The sequence below is a fragment of the Pogoniulus pusillus genome, chromosome 2, assembly GCF_015220805.1.
Source record: "Pogoniulus pusillus isolate bPogPus1 chromosome 2, bPogPus1.pri, whole genome shotgun sequence".
Classification (NCBI taxonomy): Eukaryota; Metazoa; Chordata; class Aves; order Piciformes; family Lybiidae; genus Pogoniulus; species Pogoniulus pusillus.
Window position 1 is genome coordinate 45689399 of NC_087265.1, and position 27360 is coordinate 45716758.

Here is a 27360-nt window from a genome sequence, read left to right on the forward strand (position 1 = left end):
CTAAACTTTGTTAGAAGATCTAACAATGGGATGAGATTTAACAAGGCCAAGTGCAGGGTTCTGCACTTTGGCCACAACAACCCCAAGCAGCGCTACAGGCTGGGGACTGAGTGGCTGGAGAGCAGCCAGGAGGAAAGGGACCTGGGGGTAATGATAGATAGTAAGCTGAAGATGAGCCAGCAGTGTGCCCAGGTGGCCAAGAGAGCCAATGGCATCCTGGCCTGCATCAGGAACAGTGTGGCCAGTAGGACAAGGGAGGTTATTCTGCCCCTGTACTCAGCACTGGTCAGACCACACCTTGAGTGCTGTGCCCAGTTCTGGGGCCCTCAATTCAAGAAAGATGTTGAGGTGCTGGAACATGTCCAGAGAAGAGCAACAAAGCTGGTGAGGGGCCTGGAGCACAAATCCTATGAGGAGAGGTTGAGAGAGCTGGGCCTGTTTAGCCTGGAGAAGAGGAGGCTCAGGGGTGATCTTATTACTGTCTACAACTACCTGAAGGGGCCTTGTAGCCAGGTGGGGGGTGGCCTCTTCTCCCAGGTAACCAGCAATAGAACAAGGGGACACAGTCTCAAGTTGTGCCAGGGTAGGTATAGGCTGGATGTTAGGAAGAAGTTCTTCACAGAGAGAGTGATTGGCATTGGAATGGGCTGCCCAGGGAGGTGGTGGAGGCACCGTCCCTGGGGGTCGTCAAGAAAAGCCTGGGTGAGGCACTTAGTGCCATGGTCTGGTTGATTGGCTAGGGCTGGGTGCTAGGTTGGACTGGCTGATCTTGGAGGTCTCTTCCAACCTGGTTGATTCTATGATTCTATAAAGAACGTTATAATGATAAGGATCATAACCATAGCTGCTCTCATTTCTCTCAATTGCTGAAAAATGCAAATCCAGACCTTTAATAATTGCAGCTCAGGATTTAATTTCTGACAGTAACGTGAGAGAGAGAAAAAATCTTTTCCATCCTAAGAAGCTATAAAAGAGGCTATCAGCTTCCTTTTTGTTAATTATAATTCACTACATTCTTGTTAAAAGAATTTAATGAATGAAGTATAAGACAGAAAAGATACTTAGGGAAAATCTTTTAATTTTGCTTTAAGAAGTCCTTGTCTTTAGTTTATATTTGTCATTTCAGTGCTGCTTAGGATTCAGGAACTCTAAGCTATATTAATTTAATTCATAGAATCAGTCAGGGTTGGAAGGGACCACAAAGATCAGCCAGTTCCAATCCTCCTGCCATGGGCAGGGACACCCTACCCTAGAGCAGGCTGCACACAGCCTCAGCCAGCCTGGCCTTAAACACCTCCAGGCATGGGGCCTCAACCACCTCCCTGGGCAACTCATTCCAGGCTCTCACCACTCTCATGCTCAACAACTTCCTCCTTATGGCCAGTCTGAATCTCCCCACCTCCAGCTTTGCTCCATTCCCCCTAGCCCTGTGACTCCTTGATAGTCTAAAAAGTCCCTCACTAGCTTTTTTTATAGGCCCCCTTCAGATAGTGGAAGGCCACAAGAAGGTCACCTCAGAGCCCCAGCTCTTTCAGTCTGTCCTCATAGCAGAGGTGCTGCAGCCCTTTGAGCATCCTTGTGGCCCTTCTCTGGACACACTCCAGCATCTCCACATCCCTCTTGTAATGAGGGCTCCAGAACTGGATGCAGTACTCCAGGTGGGGTCTCAGGAGAGCAGAGTAGAGGGGGAGAATCACCTCCCTCAACCTGCTGGCCACAATTCTCCTGATGCAGCCCTCTGGGCTGCAGATGCACACTGCTGGCTCCTGTTGAGCTTCTCAACCACCAGCAGCCCCAAGTCCCTCTCCTCAGGGTTGCTCTCCAGCCACTCACTGCCCAACCTGGATTTGTCCTTAGCATTGCCTCGACCCAGATGCAGGACCTTGCACTTGGTCGTGTTGAACCTCGTGAGGTTGGCTTGTGCCCACCTCTCCAGCCTGTCCAGATCCCTCTGGATGAATCCCTTCCCTCCAGCCTGTCTGCTGCCCCACACAGCTTGGTGTGGTCAGCAAACTTGCTCAGGGTGCACTCAGTGTCTCTGTCCATAGCACTGACAAAGATGTTGAACAAGACTGGTCCCAGGACTGGTCTCTGAGGGACTCCACTTGCCACTGGACTCCACTTGGCCATGGAGTCATTGACAGCCACTCTTTGGGTGTGGCCATCAAGCCAGTTCTTTATCCACCTTGTGGTCTACCCATCAAACCCATGTGTCACCAGCCTGGAGACCAGGATGTGGTGTGGGACAGTGTCAAAGGCTTTGCTCAGGTCCAGGTAAATGATGTCAGCTGCTCACCCCTCATCTATTAATATTGTGACCTGTTCATAGAAGGCCACCAGGTCTGTCAGGGAGGATTTGCCCTTGGGTGAAGCCATGCTGATTGTAGCCAATCACCTCTTCACTATTCTCCTGTCTCAGTAGCGCCTCCAAATTCAGCTTGAATTTGAATATTGGCTAACTTGCTGGCTACGATACAAAATGCAAACAGTGCTTAAACAGAAAGCATTTGAGATATAGAAAATAATCTGAAATACAATTCTCTTCGATATGTGTTTAAGTTGACTGGCTAGGGCTGGGTGCTAGGTTGGACTGGATGATCTTGGAGGTCTCTTCCACCCGGGCTGATTCTCTGATTCTAAGCAATTTAGCGATGTAACTGTTTCTGATTCATTATGTGGGTATCTATTTTTAGAGCCTGTCATGTAAAAAAACCTTTTAAATTCAGAGGTAATGAGGTTATAATTCCACTGTAGCCTTTGGACTAACACCAATATAAGAAACAATACAAGCAAATAATTGGAACTTATGCCTCAAGTTACATGAAGGCTGTGCAAACAGACTTCATGGCAAATTAGATTTTCTTGCCTAGTGTTGTGGTAACAGTGATATAATTCATGTTTCATAACTCTGAAGAAATAATGGAGACATTGTAACCAGAAATGTGTCAATTGGAATAAATTTATGATGAATTGCTTTGGTTCTAAAAGCTCCCAATATGTTATAATAGAAGCCTACGTTCTTGCTGCAGAGCCAGCCAAACCCTCTGTGGAAAATGGAATGGGCTTTTAACCTATTTGATTTGTCAGTTAGGAAGTTTCATGTATCACCTTCAGCTACGTGATTTCTTGGTCAGAGTCTTGATACTGGCTCTGAGGCCATGGCTTGACACCGTGTTAAAATAGGCTGGAGGCCTTGGAGAGTTCCATGGGAAGTAGAATCCTCAAACTCATTCTGTTCACATTTGTGAAGAGATTTTCAGTGGATTGAATTTTGACCAGTAAGTTGTGGCTGTTGGAGCTAGACATGAAGAAATTCAGAACAGAGAAACTTAGAAGTGGAAGCTCTGAGTGGAGAGGTGAACATTGGAGGGATAGGCCATATAATGGCAACAGTGGATAAGTTAATATCATTTCATTGGAGCATCAAGAGCTTTATGATTGAAATCACAGCTTGGACCTTCCCCTTGCTGCTACTGCTACTATCTTCCCCTGCCACTGTTTTGGCTGCTGCTGCTTCGGCTGCGTTGCTGCTGCTTGACCCCTTCCCCATCTTCCTTAAGGTTATCATGTTCCTGTGGTAGTTTATTCTTCTTGTACTGTTATATTTAAACTATAAAAATGCAGTTTCATTTTTCCTGACTTTCAAAAAAAAAAAAAAAAAGAAATTGTATGTGTTGAGTTTACTCTACTGGGGGAGGGATCCACCCCAACCCAGGACAGCCACAACAGATAACTGTCTGTCCTCCCACAACACATATAAATGCAACACAGAAGTAAAGCTGCTACAGATTCTTTGTCATGTGCTGTGGCTAATTGACAGAAATGTCACTGTGCTTCTGTGGAATGGGTAGGTCACCTTGAGTGATCCAGTAGCCAGGTGGAGCTTGGTCTCTCCTGCCAGGCAACCAGCAATAGAACAAGGAGACACAGTCTCAAGTTGTGCTGGGGGAGGTCTAGGCTGGATGTTAGGAGGAAGTTGTTGCCTGAGAGAATGGTTGGCATTGGAATGGGCTGCCCAGGGAGGTGGTGGAGTCACTGTCCTTGGAAGTGTTCAAGCAAAGCCTGGATGAGGCACTTAGTGCCATGGTCTAGTTGATTGGACAGGGCTGGGTGATAGGCTGACCCAGATGTGTTGGAGGTCTCTTCCAGCCTGGTTGATTCTAACATAAGGATAGACAATATTCCTCACAAAACTTCCAAGCACACATAGTTTTCAAAGAGTTATGCTTTTCAGCCAAGCAATTAGCTGTTGTGCTTATTGGATAAATTTGGCTCTTATGAAGTACTGCCTATAGTTAAAAATGAATTTATGGAGTGCTCAAGAAGGACCAAGAATGTAGAGTTCATTGCATCAGCACCCCAGTATGTGTTCAACATGTTCCGAGTATGCCAGGGTTGAGCAGAACTGAGTAGTCTGAGAAGTGAAAAGAACAGTCTGAGAACTGATAAGAGGCTCAGCTGCAAGGAAGCAGCCTTGGGTAGAAGCTGGGAAAGTTTAACTGCTGTCTGTAAAGTGAGCTGTACGAGGGGGCCTTGAAGGGGGGCAGGCTGGTCAGCTCTAGGAACAAGCAAATGTTGTGGCTAGCTGCACAAAGGGGGATTGAGGAGGGTAGTTGGTCAGGTCTGCCTCTATGTGTGTGGTCAGGCCATATTCTGCTATGTAAGCCTATCAGAAGTATATGCCCTTGTACCAAACTCCACGATACAAGCATCATGCTTAGCTTCAATAAATGGATTGACTTCTATGTATCATACTGGTATAAGCTCGTGTCTTTCCTGCTCCCTCACAGCCTATTGAGACCACTCAACATGAGTACATTGAGATAATAAATCCCCATAAATTACAAATTCAGACTTGTATCTTAGGGTATGCCTTTTTTCCTGGAGAAATAACTTCTGTTTTCTTAACATGATCCTCTGCATCATTAATTTGATGCAATTTCTTTTGGGGTGCTTGTAGAGAAAACATTGCATTGGTAGACAAGAGGTCTGGTTATAGCCTTGCACTGGGAAACCCAGCAACATCTGTGGTTTCAGGATAGCAGTTCAATAGAGATAATTCTTTTCTCTGCTGCTGCTGTCTGTGGCAGAAGATGCTGTTAAGGTGTGGTATTAGTTCTCTTAGTGCAATCATCTTTAAGAAATTATAGTAAAGCTTTCTATGGTGAAGACATTATATATAGAAAACTCCTTTGAAAATATCTTGATGGAAGCAAGAGGAATGTGTGGAAAGGTGAAATAAAAAAAGCCAACAAAAGCCTTTACTCTTTTCAGAGATAATCACAGAGAGTTTGGATTTTTTTTTTAAACCTTCACTTTTTTTTCCAGTCATAACTGTGAAAGTTTACTCTAATTAAAGGCATAATTTTGTCACATTAATCAAGAGCACAGGCTTTTGAGAATGAGAGAGCTTGATTTCCTGGAAGTGGGGTGCATACTGAACAGCTTGAATCCATTGGGGTTTTTCTCAATATGTGTTTTTAATTTTAATCTATATCAACATCTGGACCTGATTAGGGCTGATAAAGATTAAATTAAAAGATGTAACAAAACTACTGAGTTGAGGATTGAAGAATGCCCAGATAGTTAGTTGTAGGGAAATGTTAAGTCTTAAAACAATGTGCTAGTTTGAAGCTATCTGGAATGTTTTGGTGAGAAGAATTAGATTCTAGGCTGTGAAAAGTAAACAGTGGTGATGTCTGCTGCACTCATAGGCTTGCTGAGATGGTTAAAAACAGGAACATAAATATAGATAACAGAGTTGCTCTCTGTCTCTGGCTGCCTCCCTTCTCTCCCTAACCTGCTGTCTGTGTAACTAATCCCTCTCCTTCTTAACCCCCCTGGCTGATTCTCCAAACTCACCTTGAACGTAAGACAAAGTCTGGGATAAGGTAGAGGAGTGGAAAGGAGGTGGAAGGGTGATTGGGAGCCCCTCCTGGGGATTCTGGTTTCTGGGAGGGCTGCTGTGTTTCTGTATTACCTTTTTAACTTCTATATTTCTGTCTATAGCTGTATATCTTGTAAATACCTGCTTCTATATTGTGCTGAGCTGTAAATATGAAGCTTCATTCCTTAATTGCCAGCTTGGCTGAGTCTAGTCTGGGTGATTTCATGTGAGTGGGGGTGCAGGTAACACCCAAACCATCACAAACAAGGACCACTGTGCTGCAGCATCATAGTGAGTATCAGAAAACAGACTAAGCAGCTTAGGTGTATTTATGATAAAAAGGAAGCCAGGTCACACAGCTCATTAAATATTTTGGTGCCAGGACTCAGCAGAAATCTCTCTCTTTTAATATCAACACAGTTGTCCAGACATGACTGAGTTTGTACTTGTTCAGAGAGAGTTAAAAAAGGGATAAAAAAACAAAGGCTATTCTTCCTCTATACTCAGCACTGGTCAGGCCACACCTTGAGTCCTGTGACCAGTTCTGGGCTCCTCAATTCAAGAGAGATGTTGAGATACTGGAATGTGTCCAAAGGAGCGTGACAAAGCTGGTGAGGGGCCTGGAGCACAGCCCTGTGAGGAGAGGCTGAGGGAGCTGGGGGTGTGCAGCCTGGAGAAGAGGAGGCTCAGGGCAGACCTCATTGCTGTCTACAACTCCCTGAAGGGAGGTTGTAGCCGGGTGGGAGTTGGGCTCTTCTCCCAGGCAAGCAGCAACAGAAGAAGGGGACACAGTCTCAAGTTGTGCCAGGGGAGGTCTAGGCTGGATGTGAGGAGGAAGTTGTTGCCAGAGAGAGTGATTGGCATTGGAATGGGCTGCCCAGGGAGGTGGTGGAGTCATCGTCCCTGGAGGTGTTGAAGCAAAGCCTGTATGAGGCACTTAGTGCCATGGTCTGGTTGATTGGCCAGGGCTGGGTGCTAGAGACCATGGCTAGAGCCCATTCCAATGCCAATCACTTTCTCTGCCAACAACTTCCTCCTAACATCCAGCCTAGACCTCCCCTGGCACAACTTGAGACTGTGTCCCCTTCTTCTGTTGCTGCTTGCCTGGCAGAAGAGCCCAACTCCCACCTGGCTACAGCCTCCCTTCAGGTAGTTGTAGACAGCAATGAGCTCTGCCCTGAGCCTCCTCTTCTCCAGGCTGCACACCCCCAGCTCCCTCAGTCTCTCCTCTCAGGGCTGTGTTCCCTCACCAGCTTTGTTGCCCTTCTCTTGACACGTTCCAATACCTCAACATCTCTCTTGAATTGAGGAGCCCAGAACTGGACACAGCACTCAAGGTGTGGCCTGACCAGTGCTGAGTACAGGGGAAGAAAAACCTCCCTTGTTCTGCTGGCCACACTGTTCCTGATCCAGGTCCGGATGCCATTGGCTCTCCTGCCTACCTGGGCACACTGCTACCAGGTGGGGGGTGGCCTTTTCTCCCAGGCAACCAGCAATAGAACAAGGGGACACATTCTCAAGTTGTGCCAGGGTAGGTATAGGCTGGATATTAGGAAGAAGTTCTTTACAGAGGGAGTGATTTCCCATTGGAATGGGCTGCCCAGGGAGGTGGTGGAGGCACCGTCCCTGGGGGTCTTCAAGAAAAGACTGGATGAGGCACTTAGTGCCATGGTCTAGTTGATTAGATAGGGCTGGGTGCTAGGTTGGACTGGATGATCTTGGAGGTCTCTTCCAACCTGGTTCATTCTATGATTCTATCTACCAGTTCCCCCAGATCCCTTTCTGCCTGGCTGCTCTTCCACCACTCTGTCCCGAGCCTGTAGCGCTGCTTGGGGTTGTTGTAGCTGAAGTGCAGACCCTCAGTTTTCTATCTAGAGCACAAAGCCAATTGTCCTTTCTTCCACTTTTATTTTTTTTCAAAGACAGCAAGGTTTACCAGGCCATATTTATGCCAGTGAATCAATGAGGCAGAAAAACTGTTTGCAGGCAATGAGCAAACCCGGTCAATCATCTGACACTATGAAATTCCATATCTCTTTGCCAGTCTCTCTCTGCAAGCAGGGTTAGTCAACCTGGACTTGCACTTCTGCTACCAGCATAAGAGAATGAGCTGTTAAGAGGACAGGGAAACCTTCGTTTCACTGAAAATAGATGTCCTGCAAAGTCATCTGTGACTCAGCCAAAATGAAACCGGTGAGTACTGCTTCTGTGTCAGAAAAGTCTTTCTCCAGCACTGGAATTTTGGCTTGTGTGTGATAATTTCTTTCAGCTGGTTCAGGAAAACAGAGCCCACATGTCACAAAGCATTGCAGCAGTTTGACATCTCAGCCCTTTGAGCACACAAAGTACAGGCAGAAGGTTTCTACATGCAGCTGTTTTTAAGCAGGGGCTGGGCTTTAATTTTTTTAGCTCGGATCAAACTGAATGACACAATTTTACCTGCTCTGCTTGGTGCCATCATCAAACTGTTGATGGTGCAGCAAGGGGCTATTTTCATGTTGCAATAGGACTGACACTGCTAAGGCTGTCTGTGGAACTGGCACATGGGATTTTGTGTACATAAAGCAGGGCAGCGGCTGGCTCAGCGGCACAGGCTGCTGAGCAGCAGCCCAAGGCACGGCTGGGAACCTCTCTGCCTCCCCTCGGAGCCGAGGCTTGGCCCAACTGGGCAACCGGCTGCCCGAAGATCAGATCCCTCATCTCGTTCGTGCCTTCTTTCTCCAAGGCATAGCCATAAATTCCCGACCTCGCAGAGGGATGGGGCAAATCAGTTAACGATTTCTCAAGCGCTTAAGACAAGGGCCAGGCCCGTCCAGCAGCGAGCGAAGTGTCGGCGCTGGTCAGCCCGGGAGAGGTTACCGGCCAGGTCCGAGACCAGGCAGCGTCACACCTCCGCTCCGGCCAGGGGGCGAAGGTAACGGCGGGCGGTGCTCGGGCCGTCCGGGCTGCCTCCTCCCCTCGGTAGCACCGGCAGCCCTCTCATGCCCAGCTCGACGCCCCGAGCGGGCAGGGCTGACACCGCGGCCTCGGGTCCGCGAGCCGCGCACCTGCCGGCACCCGCCTCGCTCTGCCGCGAGGGAGCGAAGCACAGCACTGCCCCCACCCCGGTGCGGTGCGGTGCGGTGCGGTGCAGGCAGCCAAGAGGGCACGGCTCAGCCCCCGCCCGCCCCGTGCTGCCTCTCCGTCGCATCGCGAAGCCAGCGACCGCCCCCCCAACCCCCACCCCCCCACCGCCGCCACCGCCCGCGCACGTGTGCCGGGTAAGGCGTTCGGTGCTTTTCGCCACCCGGGCGGCGCTTCCCCCCGCCTCCCCCATCCTCCGCAGCGGGAGCGGAGAGCAGCCTCCACCTGACACGCCCGGCAGCGCCGGGGCGGCTCGCCGACGTGCCTCCCGCGCCGGGCGGCCGCGCAGCCAGGACGTCGCTAGCGCTGATGGCCGCGCCGCTGAGCGGTGTGCTGCGCGGCGCAGGGCGGACGGCGCAGACCGCGGGCGACGGCCTCCGCGGCGCGGCTGGCTCCCCCTGCCCGCTGACCCGGCCCACCGCGGCAGACACACCGCCCTCGCCCCCCGACAGGTAAGGCCAGAGCGGGCGCCGCTAGCCCTGCCCGCTCCCTCAAGGACCCGCCTGGTGCCGTCTAGGGGCTGGCCGGCTGCCCGCGGGCGGGGAGCAGGGCCCTGAGGGCGCCGCTGCCCTGCGGCTTGGTCGCGGCGGTGTGGGGAAGGGGCGCGGCGCAAGAGGGAGCTGCCTGGCCCAGGAGCGGCCCACGCCTCCCTGCGTCGCAAAAGTTGTTTCTCGGCCCTGGAGACACTTCCCTCAGCGGCGGCTGCACATCCCCCGATTTGTGATTTATCGTTTGTGTTGGGCTTTCCTAGTTAGAGGTGAGCAGAGACAGCCTTGTCGAGCCTGCCTTGTCAAACTGAACCGAGCCACTACTTTCTCCCTGCAGCGTCTTGCTTGTAATGTTCTTGAGTTAGACTGCTCCCCCGTGAAGGATGCCGCTGTAATAGCTGTCAGGGCACCCTGCTCGTTAGCTCTCAGGCTGTTCTTAAAAGCATGAGGCTCTATTCTAGGTAAATGCAAGTGTGAGCTGGGATTTTTCATGCAGCCCCTGCGTTTTGGTAGGCTGAAGTTTACAAAAGACTGCACAGAGGATTTTTTCTCTCCTTAGTGCTAAATATCACTTTAATGCTTAGTGAGGATTCCCAGAAACAAAAGCACCTTCATTCTGCATCGACAGCTTCCCCCATTACCAATTGGTATCTGAAATCTGCAGTGATAATAACGAAGGTTTCGAAGCGAAATAATGAGCTCGGAGTCAGCACCTTGCACATGTAGGAAAATGGGTTTAAAACAGTTGAGGTGCTTTGTGTGCTGCTCTCTGAATGAAATCAAGTAGACAAAATGCTGTTCGGTATTTTAGGTGAGGAAAGCATGCACCATAATGTACCCAGCACGTTATTAATGTGATACTTGAAACCAGCGCATAAATGAGCCCTTCAGCAAGTACAGCAGAGGTTACCTTCGCTGCTCTTGCGAATGCTGCTTGCTGAGACTTCTGACACAGCCAGATTTAAGTAGCCAGCAACTCGTTTTGTGATGAAGCTATGGAGATTCTAATGCAAAAGTGATTGAAAACAGAAATGAGTGTATTGGTTTGTACTGTTTTGTCCTCTCAGTTACTTTGGCTCCTGATTGTGGTGAAAAGTTTGCATTTCTTTAAAATACAGTTGTGTTGTCCTCAGGAGGTAGGACTGAGAAGTTACATGCATCCACTGTTGTAATGTGTGTACACAGGGAATGCCATGAACACAGGGACAACAAAATATTTACTAATGCCCTTAGGAGCCAATATAAATATATCTGTGCTCTTACTGTGCAAACTTACACATAGTCAACCAACTTTATATCCAGAGCTGAGCACTTGGATTTCTTTCAAGTAGTGTTAAGCACTCATATGTTAAATCCAGCCTGCTGATTAAAATAAGTAACTGTGCAACAACAACAACAAAAAAGCTAATTGCTGCAACCAGGAATGATCGTGGTGTTAGTGCCTCATCATTTAATGCATTGTATTTGGATATTGCAATTTTAACAACGACTGTTACAGTGATCCCTTGATATTATGTATTTTGTTGAAATAGGAGAAAAAAGAAAGATGACAGTATTTTGGAGATCACATCAATTCCAAATCCTTTTCCTGAGCTGTGTTGCTCTCCATTTACATCAGTTTTGTCAGCCAGTCTGTTGCCCAAGGCAACTTCAAGAAAAAAGCAGGTAAGATGTATAAATTATTATTTAATACATTCTAAATTGGTTTCATGAGAGTTTGAGGGAAAGCTCAGTCACTTATGGAGTTATTTTTTCCTAATAAAGGTGTTCCACATTTCTGTAACTTGGTGAAATCTCCTCTGTAGGTCATTGACTGTAGAAAATGAGGTTTTGGAATCTGAGTTAAGATGTGACTGTTCTTTCTCACAGTCTGCTTGTGACTGCACATTTTTTGGGTAAAGCTGAACCAGGGACAGGCAGGCAGTACTTTATGTCCTTAAATGAGAAGTTAATTTATTTCTTCTCTTCCTCCCCACCTCCAATTACTGTCATTGATGCTATAGCCTGGAGGATTTTAACAGTCATTGCGTAGCTTCTTTGGTCTGAACATCTAATTTTGGATAAAACCAAAACTGATGAAGGAGACAATTCTGTGTACGTGGCTATATTTTATATGCATATATGTTTATCTCTGTATGGATGATGCTACTTTATTTCCATCGATACCCTAAACTGTAAGACAAGGAAATTTCTGAGTGGGCTGAAAGACCTGGCAGTGCTCTGTCTTAGTATTGTTCACACACAGAGTGTATTATCCTGAGCAGGGGTTCAAGAGAAAGAGTTTCCAATTAATGGAGGCTACTGGTGTTGAAGATCCATTTCACTCTTTGAAAGCTTTCTTATCTCATTTATATTTACTTTTCTTGAGATAGGAGAGAGTTCTTACAAGGAACTGTGGCACTAAGGGTACTATCTCCTTCACATTCTCTTTTTATGGTGGTCTGCAAGAGTCTTAACGGTTTTAGAGGTGATATTCAAGGTGTAAGTGGATGCACTGCTACCTTTTGTTTGGTTTGAGGTTTGCATGAAGCAAGTTGAAGTTTCTAGTAGTCACATTAAGTTTTCTGAAGTTGGTGAGACATAGCTGTCACTCCACACCTGCCAGCAAACTTCACTAGCAAAATGTTGGCCAGCACCTTAAGCAGGAGCCTTCCCCCTCCTTGTCCAGTGAAAAAAGTCATGTGTCTGGAAAACTGCACTGATTGTTGTCATCTTTGCATGTCCTTTAAGACTAATTCTGTCTTTCTGGACTGCTTTTATTGCTTTTGTTTCTTTCCTTTAAAAGCAATACTAATCTGAAGTATTTCTGGTCAGTGTATATCTACATGTTGCTAATGCAGTGCAGTAAAATTGTGCTGGTTTCCTGCTTGGGCAAGGTGAAAGAACTGACTGCCTCCAGTGGCAGGAAAAACACTGAGTTGGTAATGTTACCTTCCTGAATGTAATGACAGAAGTCACATTAAAAAAAAAAATAGTTTAAATTAGCCACCTTGCTGGCTTAAGCTGCACTCGTCGTGTTAATCTTTGTGCTTGCAACTGGAAAGTAGATTTCCCATGCATGATTTAACACACAGAGGTCAACTATCAGCTCTTACGGCCTATCATGTTTGAAATCGCTGAATGACAGAATCAGTGAAGCCAGCTAACAGTTAGCTTCAGGCTCTCAGAAGCTGAACCTCATAGTTTTGCTGGTTTCTTCATGTAGGTTCTTGTCATGCTTCCTTCCATTTCTCCTGGTTTTCCATTTAGGAACATATCACTGTTATGGAGGAGGATGTTAGGGGTTGGAAGGGACCCAAGGAGATCAGTGAGTCCAACCCTCCTGCCAGAGCAGGACAATGCTATCTAACACAGATCACAGAGGAACACATCCACACAGGCCTTGAAAGTCTCCAGAGAAGGAGACTCCACAACCTCTCTGGGGAGCCTGTTCCAGTGCTCTGGGACCCTTACAGTAAAGAAGTTCCCCCTTGTGTTGAGGCAGAACCTCTTTTGCTGCAACTTACACCCATTACTCCTTGTCCTATCCCAGGGAGCAGTGAGCAGAGCCTGTCCCCTCTCTCCTGACCAGCCCTCAGATGTTTATAAACCTTTATTAAATCCCCTCTCAGTCTTCTCTTCTCCAGACTAAGCAGCCCCAGGTCCCTCAGCTTCTCCTCATCAGCCATGCCCTCCACTCCCCTCATCATCCTCCTAGCCCTCTGCTGGACCCTCTCCAGCAGATCCCTGTCTCTCTTCAACTGGGGAGCCCAAAACTGAACACAGTATTCAAGATGAGGTCTCACCACTAATTAATTAATGCAAGGTGATATTTTTCCAAAATTAATATTGTTTATTAATTTTAGTATTCAGAATTCTCACCCCCCCTGACCACCAATTTCAATAATAATCAGGTTCTTTTGAATAATAATCAGGTTCTGTGGTCATGGAAACATTACACGAAGGAATAATATAAGAGCTAGAAAAAATAACTGGCAATAATATAACAATAGTTGAACTGGAAGAGAAGCTTCTTGTGGTCATTACACTGCTTGCAGTTAATTATACAGCTTGTCCACTAGAAGGGCTCAAGGAGCTCCTTTCTGCTTATGGCAGAAGGCAATTGGTGTACTCTATTTACTCACAAATAGTAGCACCCAACTTGTGAGGCTAGCTACAGCTTCAGACAGCATTCAGATGCTTTGAGGGAATCCTGTTGGTGTCTTGTCAGCTGGTGAGGCTTCTCATTCTTCCCAAGCTTCCCAGGCTGCTGGGAAAGGAGGCAGACAATCTTCCAGAGCACCTCGTCTTGGCAGGTGTAGGCAGGATGTCTTGCAGTGTGCAGTCTTAGCAGAAGACTGTCAGATGTCATGCTGGCTAAGCAGGCCAATCATGTGGAGGTATTTAAAGCCTGTTCCTGGTAAACTCGAGGCAAGCAGTCTCCAGGCAGTTCAGGATGCAATAAGGCAATGAGGCAGAACACTGCCAGAAGCAGAGAGCAGTGGCAGCAGGCAGCAGTAGGCAAGCAAGCAAGAATGCAGTGGCAGAGCACGTTGCGTTACCTGCTTATCTCTTTCATCAATACAGCCTGAGACTAATGGGATGTTGGACACTGAATAGCCAATCAGAATGGCAGTTAGCCAAGCTTGACCATATTAAGTGAAGGCATAGGTTTGCTTTACCCAAATTTCAGAAAATCATAGGTCATGCATGAGGCAGGCACAAGCCAAGTGTATGTACCATGTTACCACAGGTTGTAAACAGGAGCAAAACAAGTCTGGGCAAGCCAGGGTCCTTAGGCTCAATGGCTCCAGGTTCTTTGTCCTCTTTCCTGTGGTTGTTTCTCCCCAAAACAGAAGGAGGGAGAGCAGAAAAGCATATCTGGGCAAGACAGGACATGGATAAGCCTATTTTGGCCCATTCATGCCTACCATGACAATCACTTGCTCTGGTAAAAGCAGGATCAAAAGCAAGTGGCTTACTGAAAGAAATGACTTAAGTAATGTTAAGTCTCTATTCAGAGCTTCACCTATTTTCCAATTACTAGGAAAGCTGAGGGGAGTCTTCCTGTTGTTTTCTGGAAGCATTATAACAAGGCCATGGTTTCTGACAAAAAGCCTTTCATCCAGGTGTCTGTTGGTGGACACAGCTGGAGAAATGGTGCTGGGCTAAGCAGAGCTTTTGTCACACTCAGCATAACTGTTCTTATGTTCTCTGTCTGAAGTTATTAGAGGTATAAGGCCAAGTGGCAACCATTGAGTTAAAGTTTTATCTTTGATGTTCAGGTTGAAATCTACTATGTTTATAAAATGACTTAGATTTAAAAAGGAGATCTATATATAGAGAATGCTAAGCAGGTATGTAAGGAGAAGTGAACTGTCTGTGACTTTGACTTCCCACAGTTGGCTGTGGAGGCTGTACTTGGAAATGTCATGTTTCCACCCTGTGTTCTTATTGTGCCAACATTGTAATAGCTCTGTCTGCAAATAGGCAATCCACATAGAAAAAAATCATTGAATATAGTCCTCTGATGGTTTGGGTGTTACCTGTGCCCCCACACTTAAGAAGAATCACCCAGGCTAGACTGAGCAGCTGGAAATTAAAGAATGGAGCTTTATATTAACAGCTTAGCACAATATACAAGCAGGTATTTGCAATCTGTGCAGCTTGAGACAGAAATAGACAAGTTAAAAAGTAATACAGAAACACAACAGCCCTCCCAGAAACCAGAGTCCCCAGGAGGGGCTCCCAACCACCTTTCCACATCCCTTCCACCCCTCTACCTTACCCCAGACTTTGCCTTATGTTCAAGGTGAGTTTGGAGAATCGGACAGGGGGTTAGGAAGCAGATGGATTAGTCACACAGACAGCAGGTTAGAGAGAGAAGTGCAGCCAAAGCCAGGGAGCAGCTCTGTTATCTATATTTATGTTCTTGTTTTTATACATCTCAGCAAGTTGGACATGAGGAGGAAGTTGTGCAGCATGAGAGTGGTTGCAATGGGTTGCCCAGGGAAGTGGTCTGGAAAGGTCTGGAAGTCCTTTCTAACCCAAATTATTCAATGATTCTATAATTTAAACTAATAGATTCAATTTTGCTGATGTGATAAAGAAGTTCTGGGGTCATGTTGTCCTTAAGCTGTCATAAAGCAGAAACTGTGACTCAAAGCTGCATGAAATGTGCCATGGTTTAGTTGACTGTATAGGGCTGGATGATATGTTGGACTGGATGATCTTGGAGGTCTGTTCCAACCTGGCTGATTCTATGATTCTAAGTGGTTGAAGCCCCATCCCTGGAGGTGTTTAAGGCCAGACTGGATGAGGCTGTGGCCAGCCTGATGTAAGGTAAGGTGTCCCTGGCCATGGCAAGGGGGTTGGAACTGGATGATCCTTGTGGTCCCTTTCAAAGCTGACTGATTCTATAATTCTATGATTCTAAGCCTAGGAGTGCAGTAGGCATCACCAATATTTTCTTTTCACAGCCTACAATCTAATTCCTCTCACCAAAATATTCCAGCTAGGCTCAGACTAGCACAACCCCCCAGGCTCTTGACTATTACTGTTAACAGTGCGATAGTTTCCACACATCCAGCTGGCAGCTGTCACTAGTGGTGTTCCCCACGGATCAGTGCTGGGCCCAGTCCTGTTCAACATCTTTATTGATGACCTGGATGAGGGCATTGAGTCCAGCATCAGTAAGTTTGCAGATGACACCAAGCTAGGAGCAGGTGTTGATCTGTTGGAAGGTAGGAGAGCCCTGCAGAGGGACCTGGACAGGCTGCATGGGTGGGCAGAGGCCAATGGGATGAGATTGACCAAGGCCAAGTGCAGGGTTCTGCACTTTGGCCACAACAACCCCAAGCAGCGCTGTAGGCTGGGGACAGAGTGGCTGAGAGCAGCCAGGAGGAAAGGGACCTGAGGGTACTGGTGGAGAGTAGCTGAAGATGAGCCAGCAGTGTGCCCAGGTGGGCAAGAGAGCCAATGGCATCCTGGCTTGCATCAGAAACAGTGTGGCCAGTAGGACAAGGGAGGTTATTCTTCCCCTGTACTCAGCACTGGTCAGACCACAGCTTGAGTACTGTGTCCAGTTCTAGGCCCCTCAATTCAAGAAGGATGTTGAGGTGCTGGAGCATGTCCAGAGAAGGGCAACAAAGCTGGTGAGGGGCCTGGAGCACAAATCCTATGAGGAGAGGTTGAGGGAGCTGGGCCTGTTTAGCCTGGAGAAGAGGAGGCTCAGAGGTGATCTTATTACTATCTGCAACTACCTGAAGGGGCATTGTAGACAGGTGGGGGTGGCCTCTTCTCCCAGGCAACCAGCAAGAGAACAAGGGGACACAGTCTCAAGTTGTGCCAGGGGAGGTATAGGCTGGATGTTAGGAAGAAGTTCTTCACAGAGAGAGTGATTGGCATTGGAATGGGCTGCCCAGGGAGGTGGTGGAGTCACCATCCCTGGGGGTCTTCAAGAAAAGCCTGGATGAGGCACTTAGTGCCATGGTCTGGTTGACTGGATAGGGCTGGGTGCTAGGTTGGACTGGATGATCTTGGAGGTCTCTTCCAACCTGGTTGATTCTATGATTCTCTCTGTAAGAGAAACCAGCTACAGTTAGGCACTTTTTTTTTTGATAGAGTGTTGACAGCTGCCAGATTTTATTCTGTTGCCTCTCTGATGATCTACATAATTTTTCAGTGATTCTTCTTTTAGATTACTTCCTTTCTCATCTGGTCCCTTCTGTGTTTTTAATTTCAGGATTAATAAAGAAAAAAATTCTGCTTATGTCTAGTGGGTAACTAATCACCATTTTAGAATGGGTGATTCTAAGAGGAAAAAAGAAAGAGAGTTTGGGGGAAAGGAACAAAGAAGTTGTACTTCATCTGGCTTGTTTTTCTCTCCAGGAAAAAAATACTTCCAAGGAGAAAAAGATACTTTCACAAAGATCAACTCTTTTATTTGTAGCATCTGTGAAATAGTTTCTTTTCTGAATAGATTATTAAATAGATTATTAACAGTACTGTGAAATATTGTTTTTCAAAGCTGAACTTCTTACTACCTTCTGATCATCTTTTCTCATAAGCCCCTCAAAACATTGAACGTACTGCTTGAACAGCACAACTGTTTGTGGGAAATAAGTTTATAAAGGGAGATTGGTAAATGCTACTTAGCAGAATGAGTTGCCTCTGTGCTTGGGAGGTGGGACATCTGTGTGTCTGAATGTTATTTTGACTGCTTTATCAATGGAACTGTCCATCTGCTTTCACTCCCTGCAGTTTGGAATAGTTTTGTGTTGTAGAATCATAGAATCTACCAGGTCAGAAGAGACCTCCAAGATCATCCAGTTTGACCTAACACCCAGCCCTGTCCAGTCAGCTAGACCATGGCACTAAGTGCCTCATCCAGGCTTTGCTTGAGCACTCCATAAATTCATTTTTTACTGTAGGCAGTGCTCCATGAGAGCCAAATTTATCCAATAAGCACAACAGCTAACTGCTTGGCAGAAAAGCATAACTCTTTGAAAATTATATGTGGTCTAAAGTTTTGTGAGGAATATTGTCTATTATTATCTTAGAATCAACCAGGCTGGAAGAGACCTCTAATATCGTCCAGTCCAACCTAGCACCCAGCCCTAGCCAATCAACCAGACCATGGCACTAACTGCCTCACCCAGGCTTTTCTTGACGACTCCCAGGGACGGTGCCTCCACCACCTCCCTGGGCAGCCCATTCCAATGCCAATCACTCTCTCTGTGAAGAACTTCCTCCTAACATCCAGTCTAGACCTCCCCTAGTACAACTTGAGACTGTGTCCCCTTGTATCTTCACAGACTCAGGAGTCATGACATGTTAACAGTAATTAGAACAAACTTTATTTAAGAGGAAACCTTGAGTTTTCTCAAGAATCATAGAGTGGTTTGGATTGGAATGTACCTTAAAGATCACAAGAGCTTCCTCCTAACATCCAGCCTGTACCTTCCCCAGCACAACTTGAGACTGTGTCCCCTTCTTCTGTTGCTGGTTGCCTGGGAAAAGAGACCAACCCCCACCTGGCTACAGCCTCCCTTCAGGTAGTTGTAGAGAGCAATGAGCTCTGCCCTGAGCCTCCTCTTCTCCAGGCTAAACACCCCAAGCTCCCTCAGCCTCTCCTCATAGGGTTTGTGTTCCAGACCCCTCACCAGCTTTGTCACCCTTCTCTGGAAACGTTCCAGCACCTCAACATCTCTCTTGAATTGAAAGGCCCAGAACTGGACACAGTACTCAAGGTGTGGCCTGACCAGTGCTGAGTACAGGGGCAGAATAACATCCCATGTCCTACTGACCACACTGTTCTTGATTCAGGCTGGGATGCCATTGTCCTCTCCTGTCCACCTGGGCACACTGCTGGCTCATCTTCAACCTACTATCTACCAGTATCTCCAGGTCCCTTTCTTCCTGGCTGCTCTGCAGCCACTCTGTCCCCAGCTTGTAGTGCTGTAGCGTTGAGTAGGATGGTCAAGAAAGTTCCTTATCCATTGAGTGGTCCACTCATCCAGACTATACCTTTCTAATTTAGAGACCAACATGTTATGGGAAACAATGCTCGGTAGAAGACCTATCAAAGCTGGTTATGTTTAAAGTGTTTGACAAATGATTGGGATTGGATCTGCTTAGCATAATTGGTGAAATATATGCTCCTTTCTGCCTATGCAGCTGAATGTCTTTTGTCTGTCAGCTGCTGAAGGGTCTGCTTCAGAACGCAGCATTTAAAGTAACACTTCCTTTGGTTTGCTCTGCAAACCTGTCCAGTACAGCAGCACCTGTGTTTTGCAGAGGGGTAATTGTACTTTGCATAGGAAACCTTTGTTTTCTTGATGCTTAAGTGACCTCATTGCTGTCTACAACTACCTGAAGGGAGGTTGTAGCCAAGTGGGGTTGGTCTCTTCTCCCAGGCAACCAGCAACAGAACGAGGGGACACAGTCTCAAGTTGTGCCAGGGGAGGTCTAGGCTGGATGTTAGGAGGAAGTTCTTGTCAGAGATAGTGATTGGCATTGGAATGGGCTGTCCAGGGAGGTGGTGGAGTGGCCGTGCCTGGAGGTGTTGAAGCAAAGCCTGGCTGAGGCACTTAGTGCCGTGGTCTAGTTGATTGGCTTGGGCTGGGTCCTAGGTTGGAGTGGATGGTTTGGGAGGTCTCTTCCAACCTGGTTGATTCTCTATGTGAAGCACTTTTCACAAGTCTGGGTAGATGTCATCAGTTGCTCTTCCCTTCTCCACTTGTGCTGTTTCCCTATTGCAGAAGGCCACAACATTTATCAGGCACGATTTGCTCTTGGTGAACCCATCTGGGCTGCCAGCAATCACTTCATTTTCCACGTGCCTTGGAAAAGTTTCAAGGATGACCTGCTCCATCGCCTTGCTGGGCACAGAGGTGAAGGATGGGGGTCAAATTAAGGAGCAAAAGTCTGGTCAGCACAGCAAAAAGTTTTGTTATTCTAGAGGGGAAACTGGGAGCTGGGAGAATAAAAGGAACATGCTTGCACTGAGCTGCTGACAACAGGCAGGCTCATGCCTCAGGTAACCTGTTCTCAGCGCAGCCTTTCAGCAGGTGATGCCGCAGTATCACCCCTGTGTTTGAGAAGGTAGAACTTTGAGATGTTTCACAAGTGAGAGTGAGATGATGTATTTAACATCTTCATCCTCAAGTGAATAATACGGCGACGGAATCAACAGCTGTGCGTGTGGATGGCAAGGCAGCGACGTTCTCAGTTGCGTAATCCACTCTGGAAGAAATCATCCTTTGGCATCCTTGGAAGAAGCGTAGGAGGGAGTTGGGTGCATTTGGCATGCATAATGTTGTAGTTATATATATTCAAATTAACTGAATTTTATGCTTTAGGGTGGAAGATATTTATTTGTAAAGGAGGAACCCCCCCCTCCCCCCCCAGCTTTCATCTCCTGTCCAACACAGCCTGGTTGAAGAGTTCTTTTGCTGTTGTTAGGTACAATTTGTGAACTCGTGTGGAAAATCTAACTGTGTCTTGCAGTCTGTATTCTCTGAGAAGTGACAAGGAACTGGAAATATAAAACACTTTGTACTTTTGGTTCTAATTATGATCAGAATGGATATTAGTATGGAAGACTGTTAACTGTAAGAAAACATGCTCCGTTCTTCAGTGTGCGTTTGGTTCTCTTTGGTGAGATGATCAGATGTGATGCCAAGCTAAGAGATGTGTTGATGTGTTGGAGGGTAGGAGAGCCCTGCAGAGGGACCTTGCCAGGCTGGATGGGTGGGCAGAGGCCAATGGGATGAGATTTAACAAGGCCAAGTGCAGGGTTCTGCGCTTTGGCCACAACAAACCCGAGCTGTGCTACCGAGTGGCTGAGAGCAGCCAGGCAGAGAAGGACCTGGGAGTACTGGTAGATGGTAGCTGAAGATGAGTCAGCAGTGTGCCCAGGTGGCCAAGAGAGCCAATGGCATCCTGGCCTGGAGTAGGAACAGTGTGGCCAGTAGGACAAGGGAGGTTATTCTGTCCCTGTGCTCAGCACTGCTCAGGCCACACCTTGAGTACTGTGTCCAGTTCTGGGCCGCTGCGCAATTAAAGAGAGATGTTGAGATACTGGAACATGCCCAGAGAATGGCAATGAAGGTGGTGAGGGGCCTGAAACACAGCCCTGTGAGGAGAGGCTGAGGGAGCTGGGGGTGTGCAGCCTGGAGAAGAGGAGGCTCAGGGCAGACCTCATTGCTGTCTACAACTATCTGAAGGGAGGCTGTAGCCAGGTGGGGGTTGGTCTCTTCTGCCAGGCAACCAGCAACAGAACAAGGGGACACAGTCTCAAGTTGTGCCTGGGTAGGTACAGGCTGGATGTTAGGAGGAAGTTGTTGCCAGAGAGAGTGATTGGCATTGGAATGGGTTGCGCATGGAGGTGGTGAAGTCACTGTCCCTGGAGGTGTTGAAGCAAAGCCTGGCTGGGGCACTTAGTTCCATGGTCTGGTTGATTGGCTAGGGCTGGGTGCTAGGTTGGACTGAATGATCTTGGAGGTCTCTTCCAACCTGCCTGATTCTATGAGCTAAAAATAGGTTACTATGAGTTTGTGAAAGCTTAGTTTTTAAGTCTTTCTGAAAACAAACCCCAAATTATTTGCACTGGAGTGACAGTCCTTGCCCTGCTCAAGGATAAACCAGAAAGTGTTTCATCACAAAAGTAGTTCAAGGTAATTAGTGCCTTGTTTCTTTAAATTAAATTAGAAGTGCAAAAATAAAACTCAACTAAATCTCAAGGTGAAGAACTCTCACATCTCTGGAATTTTATCTTGCCTCTTTTGTCTTTCTTCATATTCTAAACAGGTAGATATTTGTATCATTTAGAATCCAAATATCCTCCCACAACATTCTTTCCAGGAAATCAATTGTGTAAAAAGACCTCAAAACCACATTGGATTGTAGTGGAGCATCACTTTACTTTTTACATTAACAAAGATTTTCTTGTAAAGCTTTCTGGCAAAGAAGAACTGAGAGGAACTTGATGACAAGGATCAGATACTCCTTTAAATGGTGCTGGTGGATGAGAAGCTCAACATGAGCCAGCAGTGTACACTTGCAGCCCAGAAAGCCAACCAGAGCCTGGGCTGCATCAGGAGAAGTGTGGCCAGCAGGGACAGGGAGGTGATTCTCTCCCTCTACTGCACTCTGCTGAGACCCCACCTCGAGTACTGCATCCAGTTCTGGAGCCCCTGTTACAAGAGGGATGTGGAGATGCTGGAGTGTGTCCAGAGAAGAGCCATGAGGATGCTCAGAGGGCTGCAGCAGCTCTGCTATGAGGACAGACTGAAAGAGCTGGGGCTGTGCAGTCTGCAGAAGAGGAATCTCTGAAGTGATCTTCTTCTGGCCTTCCATTATCTGAAGGGGGCTTACAAAAAAGCTGTAGGGGTACTTTGTAGGAGGTGGTAAAAAAAATACTGAATGAGGCACTTAGTGCCTTGGTCTAGTTGATTGGACAGGCCTGGCTGATCTTGGAGGTCTCTTACAACTTAGTTGATTCTATGATAAAAGGACTAGAAGGAATGGAGCAAATCTGGAGGTGAAGAGATTCAGACTGGATGTGAGGAGGAAGTTCTTAACTTTGAGAGTGTGAGAGCCTGGAATGGGTTGCCCAGGGAGGTGGTTGAGGCCCCATCCCTGGAGATGTTTAAGGCCAGGCTAGATGAGGCTGTGGCCAGCCTGATCTAGGGTAGGGTGTCCCTGCCCATGGCAGGGGGGTTGGAACTGGATGATCCTCGTGGTCCCTTCCAACCCTGACTGATTCTATGATTCTAACGTCACCCTAATTTTTCTGGTTACTAAGCTGTTGCCTCTGCAAGCTTGCTGTTTAATTTGCTTAGATCAGAAAAATGTGATGCTTAGAGTTTTACTATTTGTAGCGTTATACATTAAAAAAAAATCATCAGTGTTGTTAAAGATTATGGTAAACATTTTGCCAGTCTTTGTCAAATTAGAAATATTTCAATCATCTTTTTATCATTTTGGGCTTCCTCAGGCTGGATCACAGGCTCACAGGATGTTAGGGGTTGGAAGGGACCCAAGGAGATCATTGAGTCCAGCCCCCCTGCCAGAGCAGGACAATACTGTCTAACACAGATCACAGAGGAACACATCCAGACAGGTCTTGAAAGGCTCCAGAGGAGACTCCACAGCCTCTCTGAGGAGCCTGTTCCAGTGCTGTGGGACCCTTACAGTAAAGAAGTTTCCCCTTGTGTTGAGGTGGAACCTCTTGTGCTGCAACTTACCCCCATTGCTCCTTGTCCTATCCCAGGGAGCAGTGAGCAGAGCCTGTCCCCCCTCTCCTGGCAGCCCTCAGATACTTATAAACATTTATCAATTCCCCTGTCAGTCTTCTCTTCTCCAGACTAAGCAGCCCCAGGCCCCTGAGTCTCTCCTCCTAAGCCATGCCCTCCAGTCCCCTCATCATCCTCGTAGCCCTCTGCTGGACCCTCTCCAGCAGATCCCTGTCCCTCTTCAACTGGGGAGCCCAAAACTGAACAGTGTTCAGGATGAGGTCTCATCAGGGCAGAGTGGAGGAGGAGGAGAACCTCCCATGATCTTTGGACATGCTCTTCCTAATACACCAGGCTGGAAGTCAAAACTGAAGTTTCCTATCTTTTCTGCTAGGAGTGTTTTCTCAATACAAGAAACTGCCTCTTCTGTGCCACTTGGGAAGTTACATTTGGAACAAGAGAGCTCTGATACACTGCAGTAGTTCTAATTCTTGCTGTAGAAAACCTCTATAAATTTGGCAACCTTAATTGTCAAAAAAAATCCCAGTGCTTTGATATTAATCTCTTGTATTCTGAGTTGACTCCCAGGTCCTGTGACCCCTTTATAGTGCTGTGCAATTATGAGGTGGCTAGAGCAGACAAGGATAAAAGCAGTCTCAGTCTCTTTGAATATACAAGAGGCTTGTTGGTTATAGCCAGCTGAAACTGCAGGGATGCAGGAACCACAGGGAACCTCTGTTCTGATGTTGCTGAGTCACTTCTGATAATGTGAGTTTATTGAGTTTGGCTTTAAAAGATTGAACTCTGATGAATGGAGCTTGAGTCCTCATAATTTTCAGAAGGGAATGAGATGTGGTAAATACTTACACTGTTCTGCTTCATAATTATTCTCAGGGGTGGGTGCATTTGTTTAGAGCTAGTCTGGAGAACTGAGAAGTTCAGCTCATGTTGTAGCAGCTCCATACCTGCCATGCAGATTCATGATTAAATTAATATTTCATTGACAGATTTCTTTTCCAGGTGGCTTTAGTGGTGGCATTGTCAATAACTGATACTGTGGGAAGTGGGAGATGCAAGACATCAGTATTGTTAAGAACAGAATGCAATTGAAGTTTTCCCTTTACAGACCACCTTGACAGGCCTGAACTGTCTTTACTGGCAGCTGTCACTAGTGGTGTTCCCCAAGGGTCAGTTGTGACCCCAGTCCTGTTCAATATCTTTATTGATGATCTGGACCAGGGGATTGAGTCCAGCATCAGTAAGTTTGCAGATGACACCAAGCTAGGAGCAGGTGTGGAGCTCATGGAGGGTAGCAGATCCCTGCAGGGGGACCTGGCCAGGCTGGCTGGGTGGGCAGAGGGCAAAGGGATGAGATTGAACAAGGCCAAGTGCAGGGTTCTACACTTTGGCCACAACAACCCCAAGCAGCATTACAGGCTGGAGACAGAGTGGCTGAGAGCATCCAGGCAGAGAGGGAGCTGGGGATACTGGTAGATGAGCCAGCAGTGTGCCCAGGTGGGCAGCAGAGCCAATGAAATCCTGGCCTGTATCAGGAAGAGTGTGGTCAGTAGGACAAGGGAGGTTATTCTGCCCCTGTACTCAACACTGGTCAGGCCACACCTTGAGTGCTGTGTCCAGTTCTGGGCTCCTCAATTCAAGAGAGATGTTGAGGTGCTGGAAGGTGTCCAGAGAAGGGCAACAAAGCTGGTGAGGGGCCTGGAACACAAACCCTATGAGGAGAGGCTGAGGGAGCTGGGGGTGTGCAGCCTGGAGAAGAGGAGTCTCAGGACAGACCTCATTGCTGTCTGCAACTATCTGAAGGGAGATTGTGGCCAGGTGGGGGTTGGTCTCTTTTCCCAGGCAACCAGCAACAGAAGAAGGGGACACAGTCAAAGTTGTGCTGGGGGAGGTCTAGGCTGGATGTTCAGATGAAGTTGTTGTCAGAGAGAGTGATTGGCATTGGAATGGGCTGCCCAGGGAGGTGGTGGAGTCACCATCAATGGAGGTGTTGAAGCAAAGCCTGGCTGAGGCACTTAGTGCCATGGTCTGGTTGATTGGCTAGGGCTGGGTGCTAGGTTGGACTGGATGAGCTTGGAGGTCTCTTCCAACCTGGTTGATTCTATGGTTCTATGAAAAGTATTTCTGTCACAAGTGACAGAACCACAGAACAAAGTAGAATGGATTGCAATGAAAGAAGAGTTAAACAAAGAACAACCAACACCCACAGAAAAAACCCCACCAGCTAGGGCTGGGTTCTAAGTTGGATTGGATGACCTTGCAACCTGGTTTTCTATGATTATATGAACAGATGGAGAAAATATGAAGTAGTTTACTATGTATTTTGTAATCCTTAAGCTAACAAAATGAGCAGAAATTTTGATTTTATAGTAGTAAAACTTCACTCTCCCAGTGCTGGGGCATTAACATTGAACGGAGTTCAGATTCAAATTGATGTCATGAGAGTTATAATTTACTTAACTAAGAACTTGAGAACTCTGGAGACAACCAGTTTAATCATCCTTCTGAGCATCAATTCTGCCACAATAAAACTTCTTTAGATTTTTGCATACACAAAGTGTACTTCTGCATAAACACCAACGTTCACACAGGATCACACACAGTGTTAGGGGTTGCAACAGATCATTGAGTCCAGCCCCCCTGCCAGAGCAGGACCACACAATCCAGTACAGATCACAGAGGAGCACATCCAGACAGGCTTTGAAAGTCTCCAGAGAAGGAGACTCCACAACCTCTCTGGGCAACCTGTTCCAGTGCTCTGGGACCCTTACAGGAAAGAAGTTCCCCCTTGTGTTGAGACGGAACCTCTTTTGCTGCAGCTTACACCCATTGCTCCTTGTCCTATCCCAGGGAGCAAGAGAGCAGAGCCTGTCCCCCCACTCCTGGCAGCCTTCAGATACTTATAAACATTTATCAAATCCCCTCTCAGTCTTCTCTTCTCCAGACTAAACTGCCCCAGGTCCCTCAGCCTCTCCTCCTAAGCCATGCCCTCCAGTCCCCTCATCATCCTCCTAGCCCTCCACTGGACCCTCTCCGCAGGATCCCCATCCGTCTTAAACTGGAGAGCCCAAACCTGAACACAGTATCCAAGATGAGGTCTCAGCAGGGCAGAGCAGAGTTAAACATTAAACCTGGTTAGCTTTCACCAGATTGAATTAACTCCATCATACATATAAAATAGTCTTAAACATTTGTGATTGCTGAAAGAGTTTTCTATTCGTTGTGCTTGTGTATCTTCTTGCAAGTTATTTGCAACAGATAGCTGAGAACTTGTTCTTTCACATGATAATTCCAGAGCCACTAATACAGTGTGGTTGTTTGGGTTGTTTTCCCAGTTTTTGCTCTGTGATCTTTTTCCCCTCTTTGCAGTTGTAACATTTATGCTGTGCCAATGCATTGAAGAGATCTGGCTAGATTTGTCACAGAGGTGAGGCAAATTTGATATGGGACTATTGGGACAGAAAAAAAGATCTTCTCATTTTTAGTTGCCTCCTTAAATCTCTTCTGCTCTCACCTTTGCTTTCAGGACCAAGTTTCCCTTGTGTGTGGAAAAGAGGTATAACCATGTGATTGCTCAGCATTCTGTCCACCCTATTTCATACAGTGGGATACCAGACAATGGATATCTGTGTCTTGACATCTGCAGATTACTTAGATGAGTGGTTTTAGTATAAGAGTAGTCTTCTCTTGGGTATGTGTGTAGCAGGAGCCACGATGGCCAGGCAGTGGAAGAACATCAGAATCCTGCTTCTAGCAGCTGATGTTGATCTTGTGTGTGTCCATGCATGCATGGTGACAGGAACTGATACAACTTCCAGTTGAAGATTTCAGGGCTCAGAGATTCCAAACTTTTGTATCAGCTGAATATCATTGTTGTAAACAAGATGGGATATATCTCTAGCAAGTGGTAAAATCCTGCAGTGATTAGTGGGAGGTGACAGCTGGCCACTGCCTGCATTCTCCTTGTTTGACTTCAACATGTTTGAAACTAATACTTCTGAGGGAATTAAAGCCCATACCTCAAATGGGAAGATTAATAAAACATGCTAATCAGGCCAAAGAAACTTTTCAAGAGGGGCAGTTGTGGGAGGAGCAATTAAGAGGAGGAAGAAATCAGACCTCTCTG

The 27360-nt window shown here is 46.9% G+C and overlaps 1 protein-coding gene across 1 annotated transcript in view; it reads left to right on the plus strand.

Moving 5' to 3' along the window:
- The first annotated feature begins 9276 nt into the window (after nucleotides 1-9276).
- Nucleotides 9277-27360, plus strand: part of GRB14 (growth factor receptor bound protein 14) — a 75363-nt gene continuing 57279 nt past the window's right edge. The window contains exons 1-2 of the mRNA XM_064167503.1: nucleotides 9277-9462; nucleotides 11031-11163. Of these exons, the coding sequence (XP_064023573.1) occupies nucleotides 9320-9462; nucleotides 11031-11163 (276 nt within the window). The 5' untranslated portion in view covers nucleotides 9277-9319. The remainder of the gene's footprint in view (nucleotides 9463-11030; nucleotides 11164-27360) is intronic.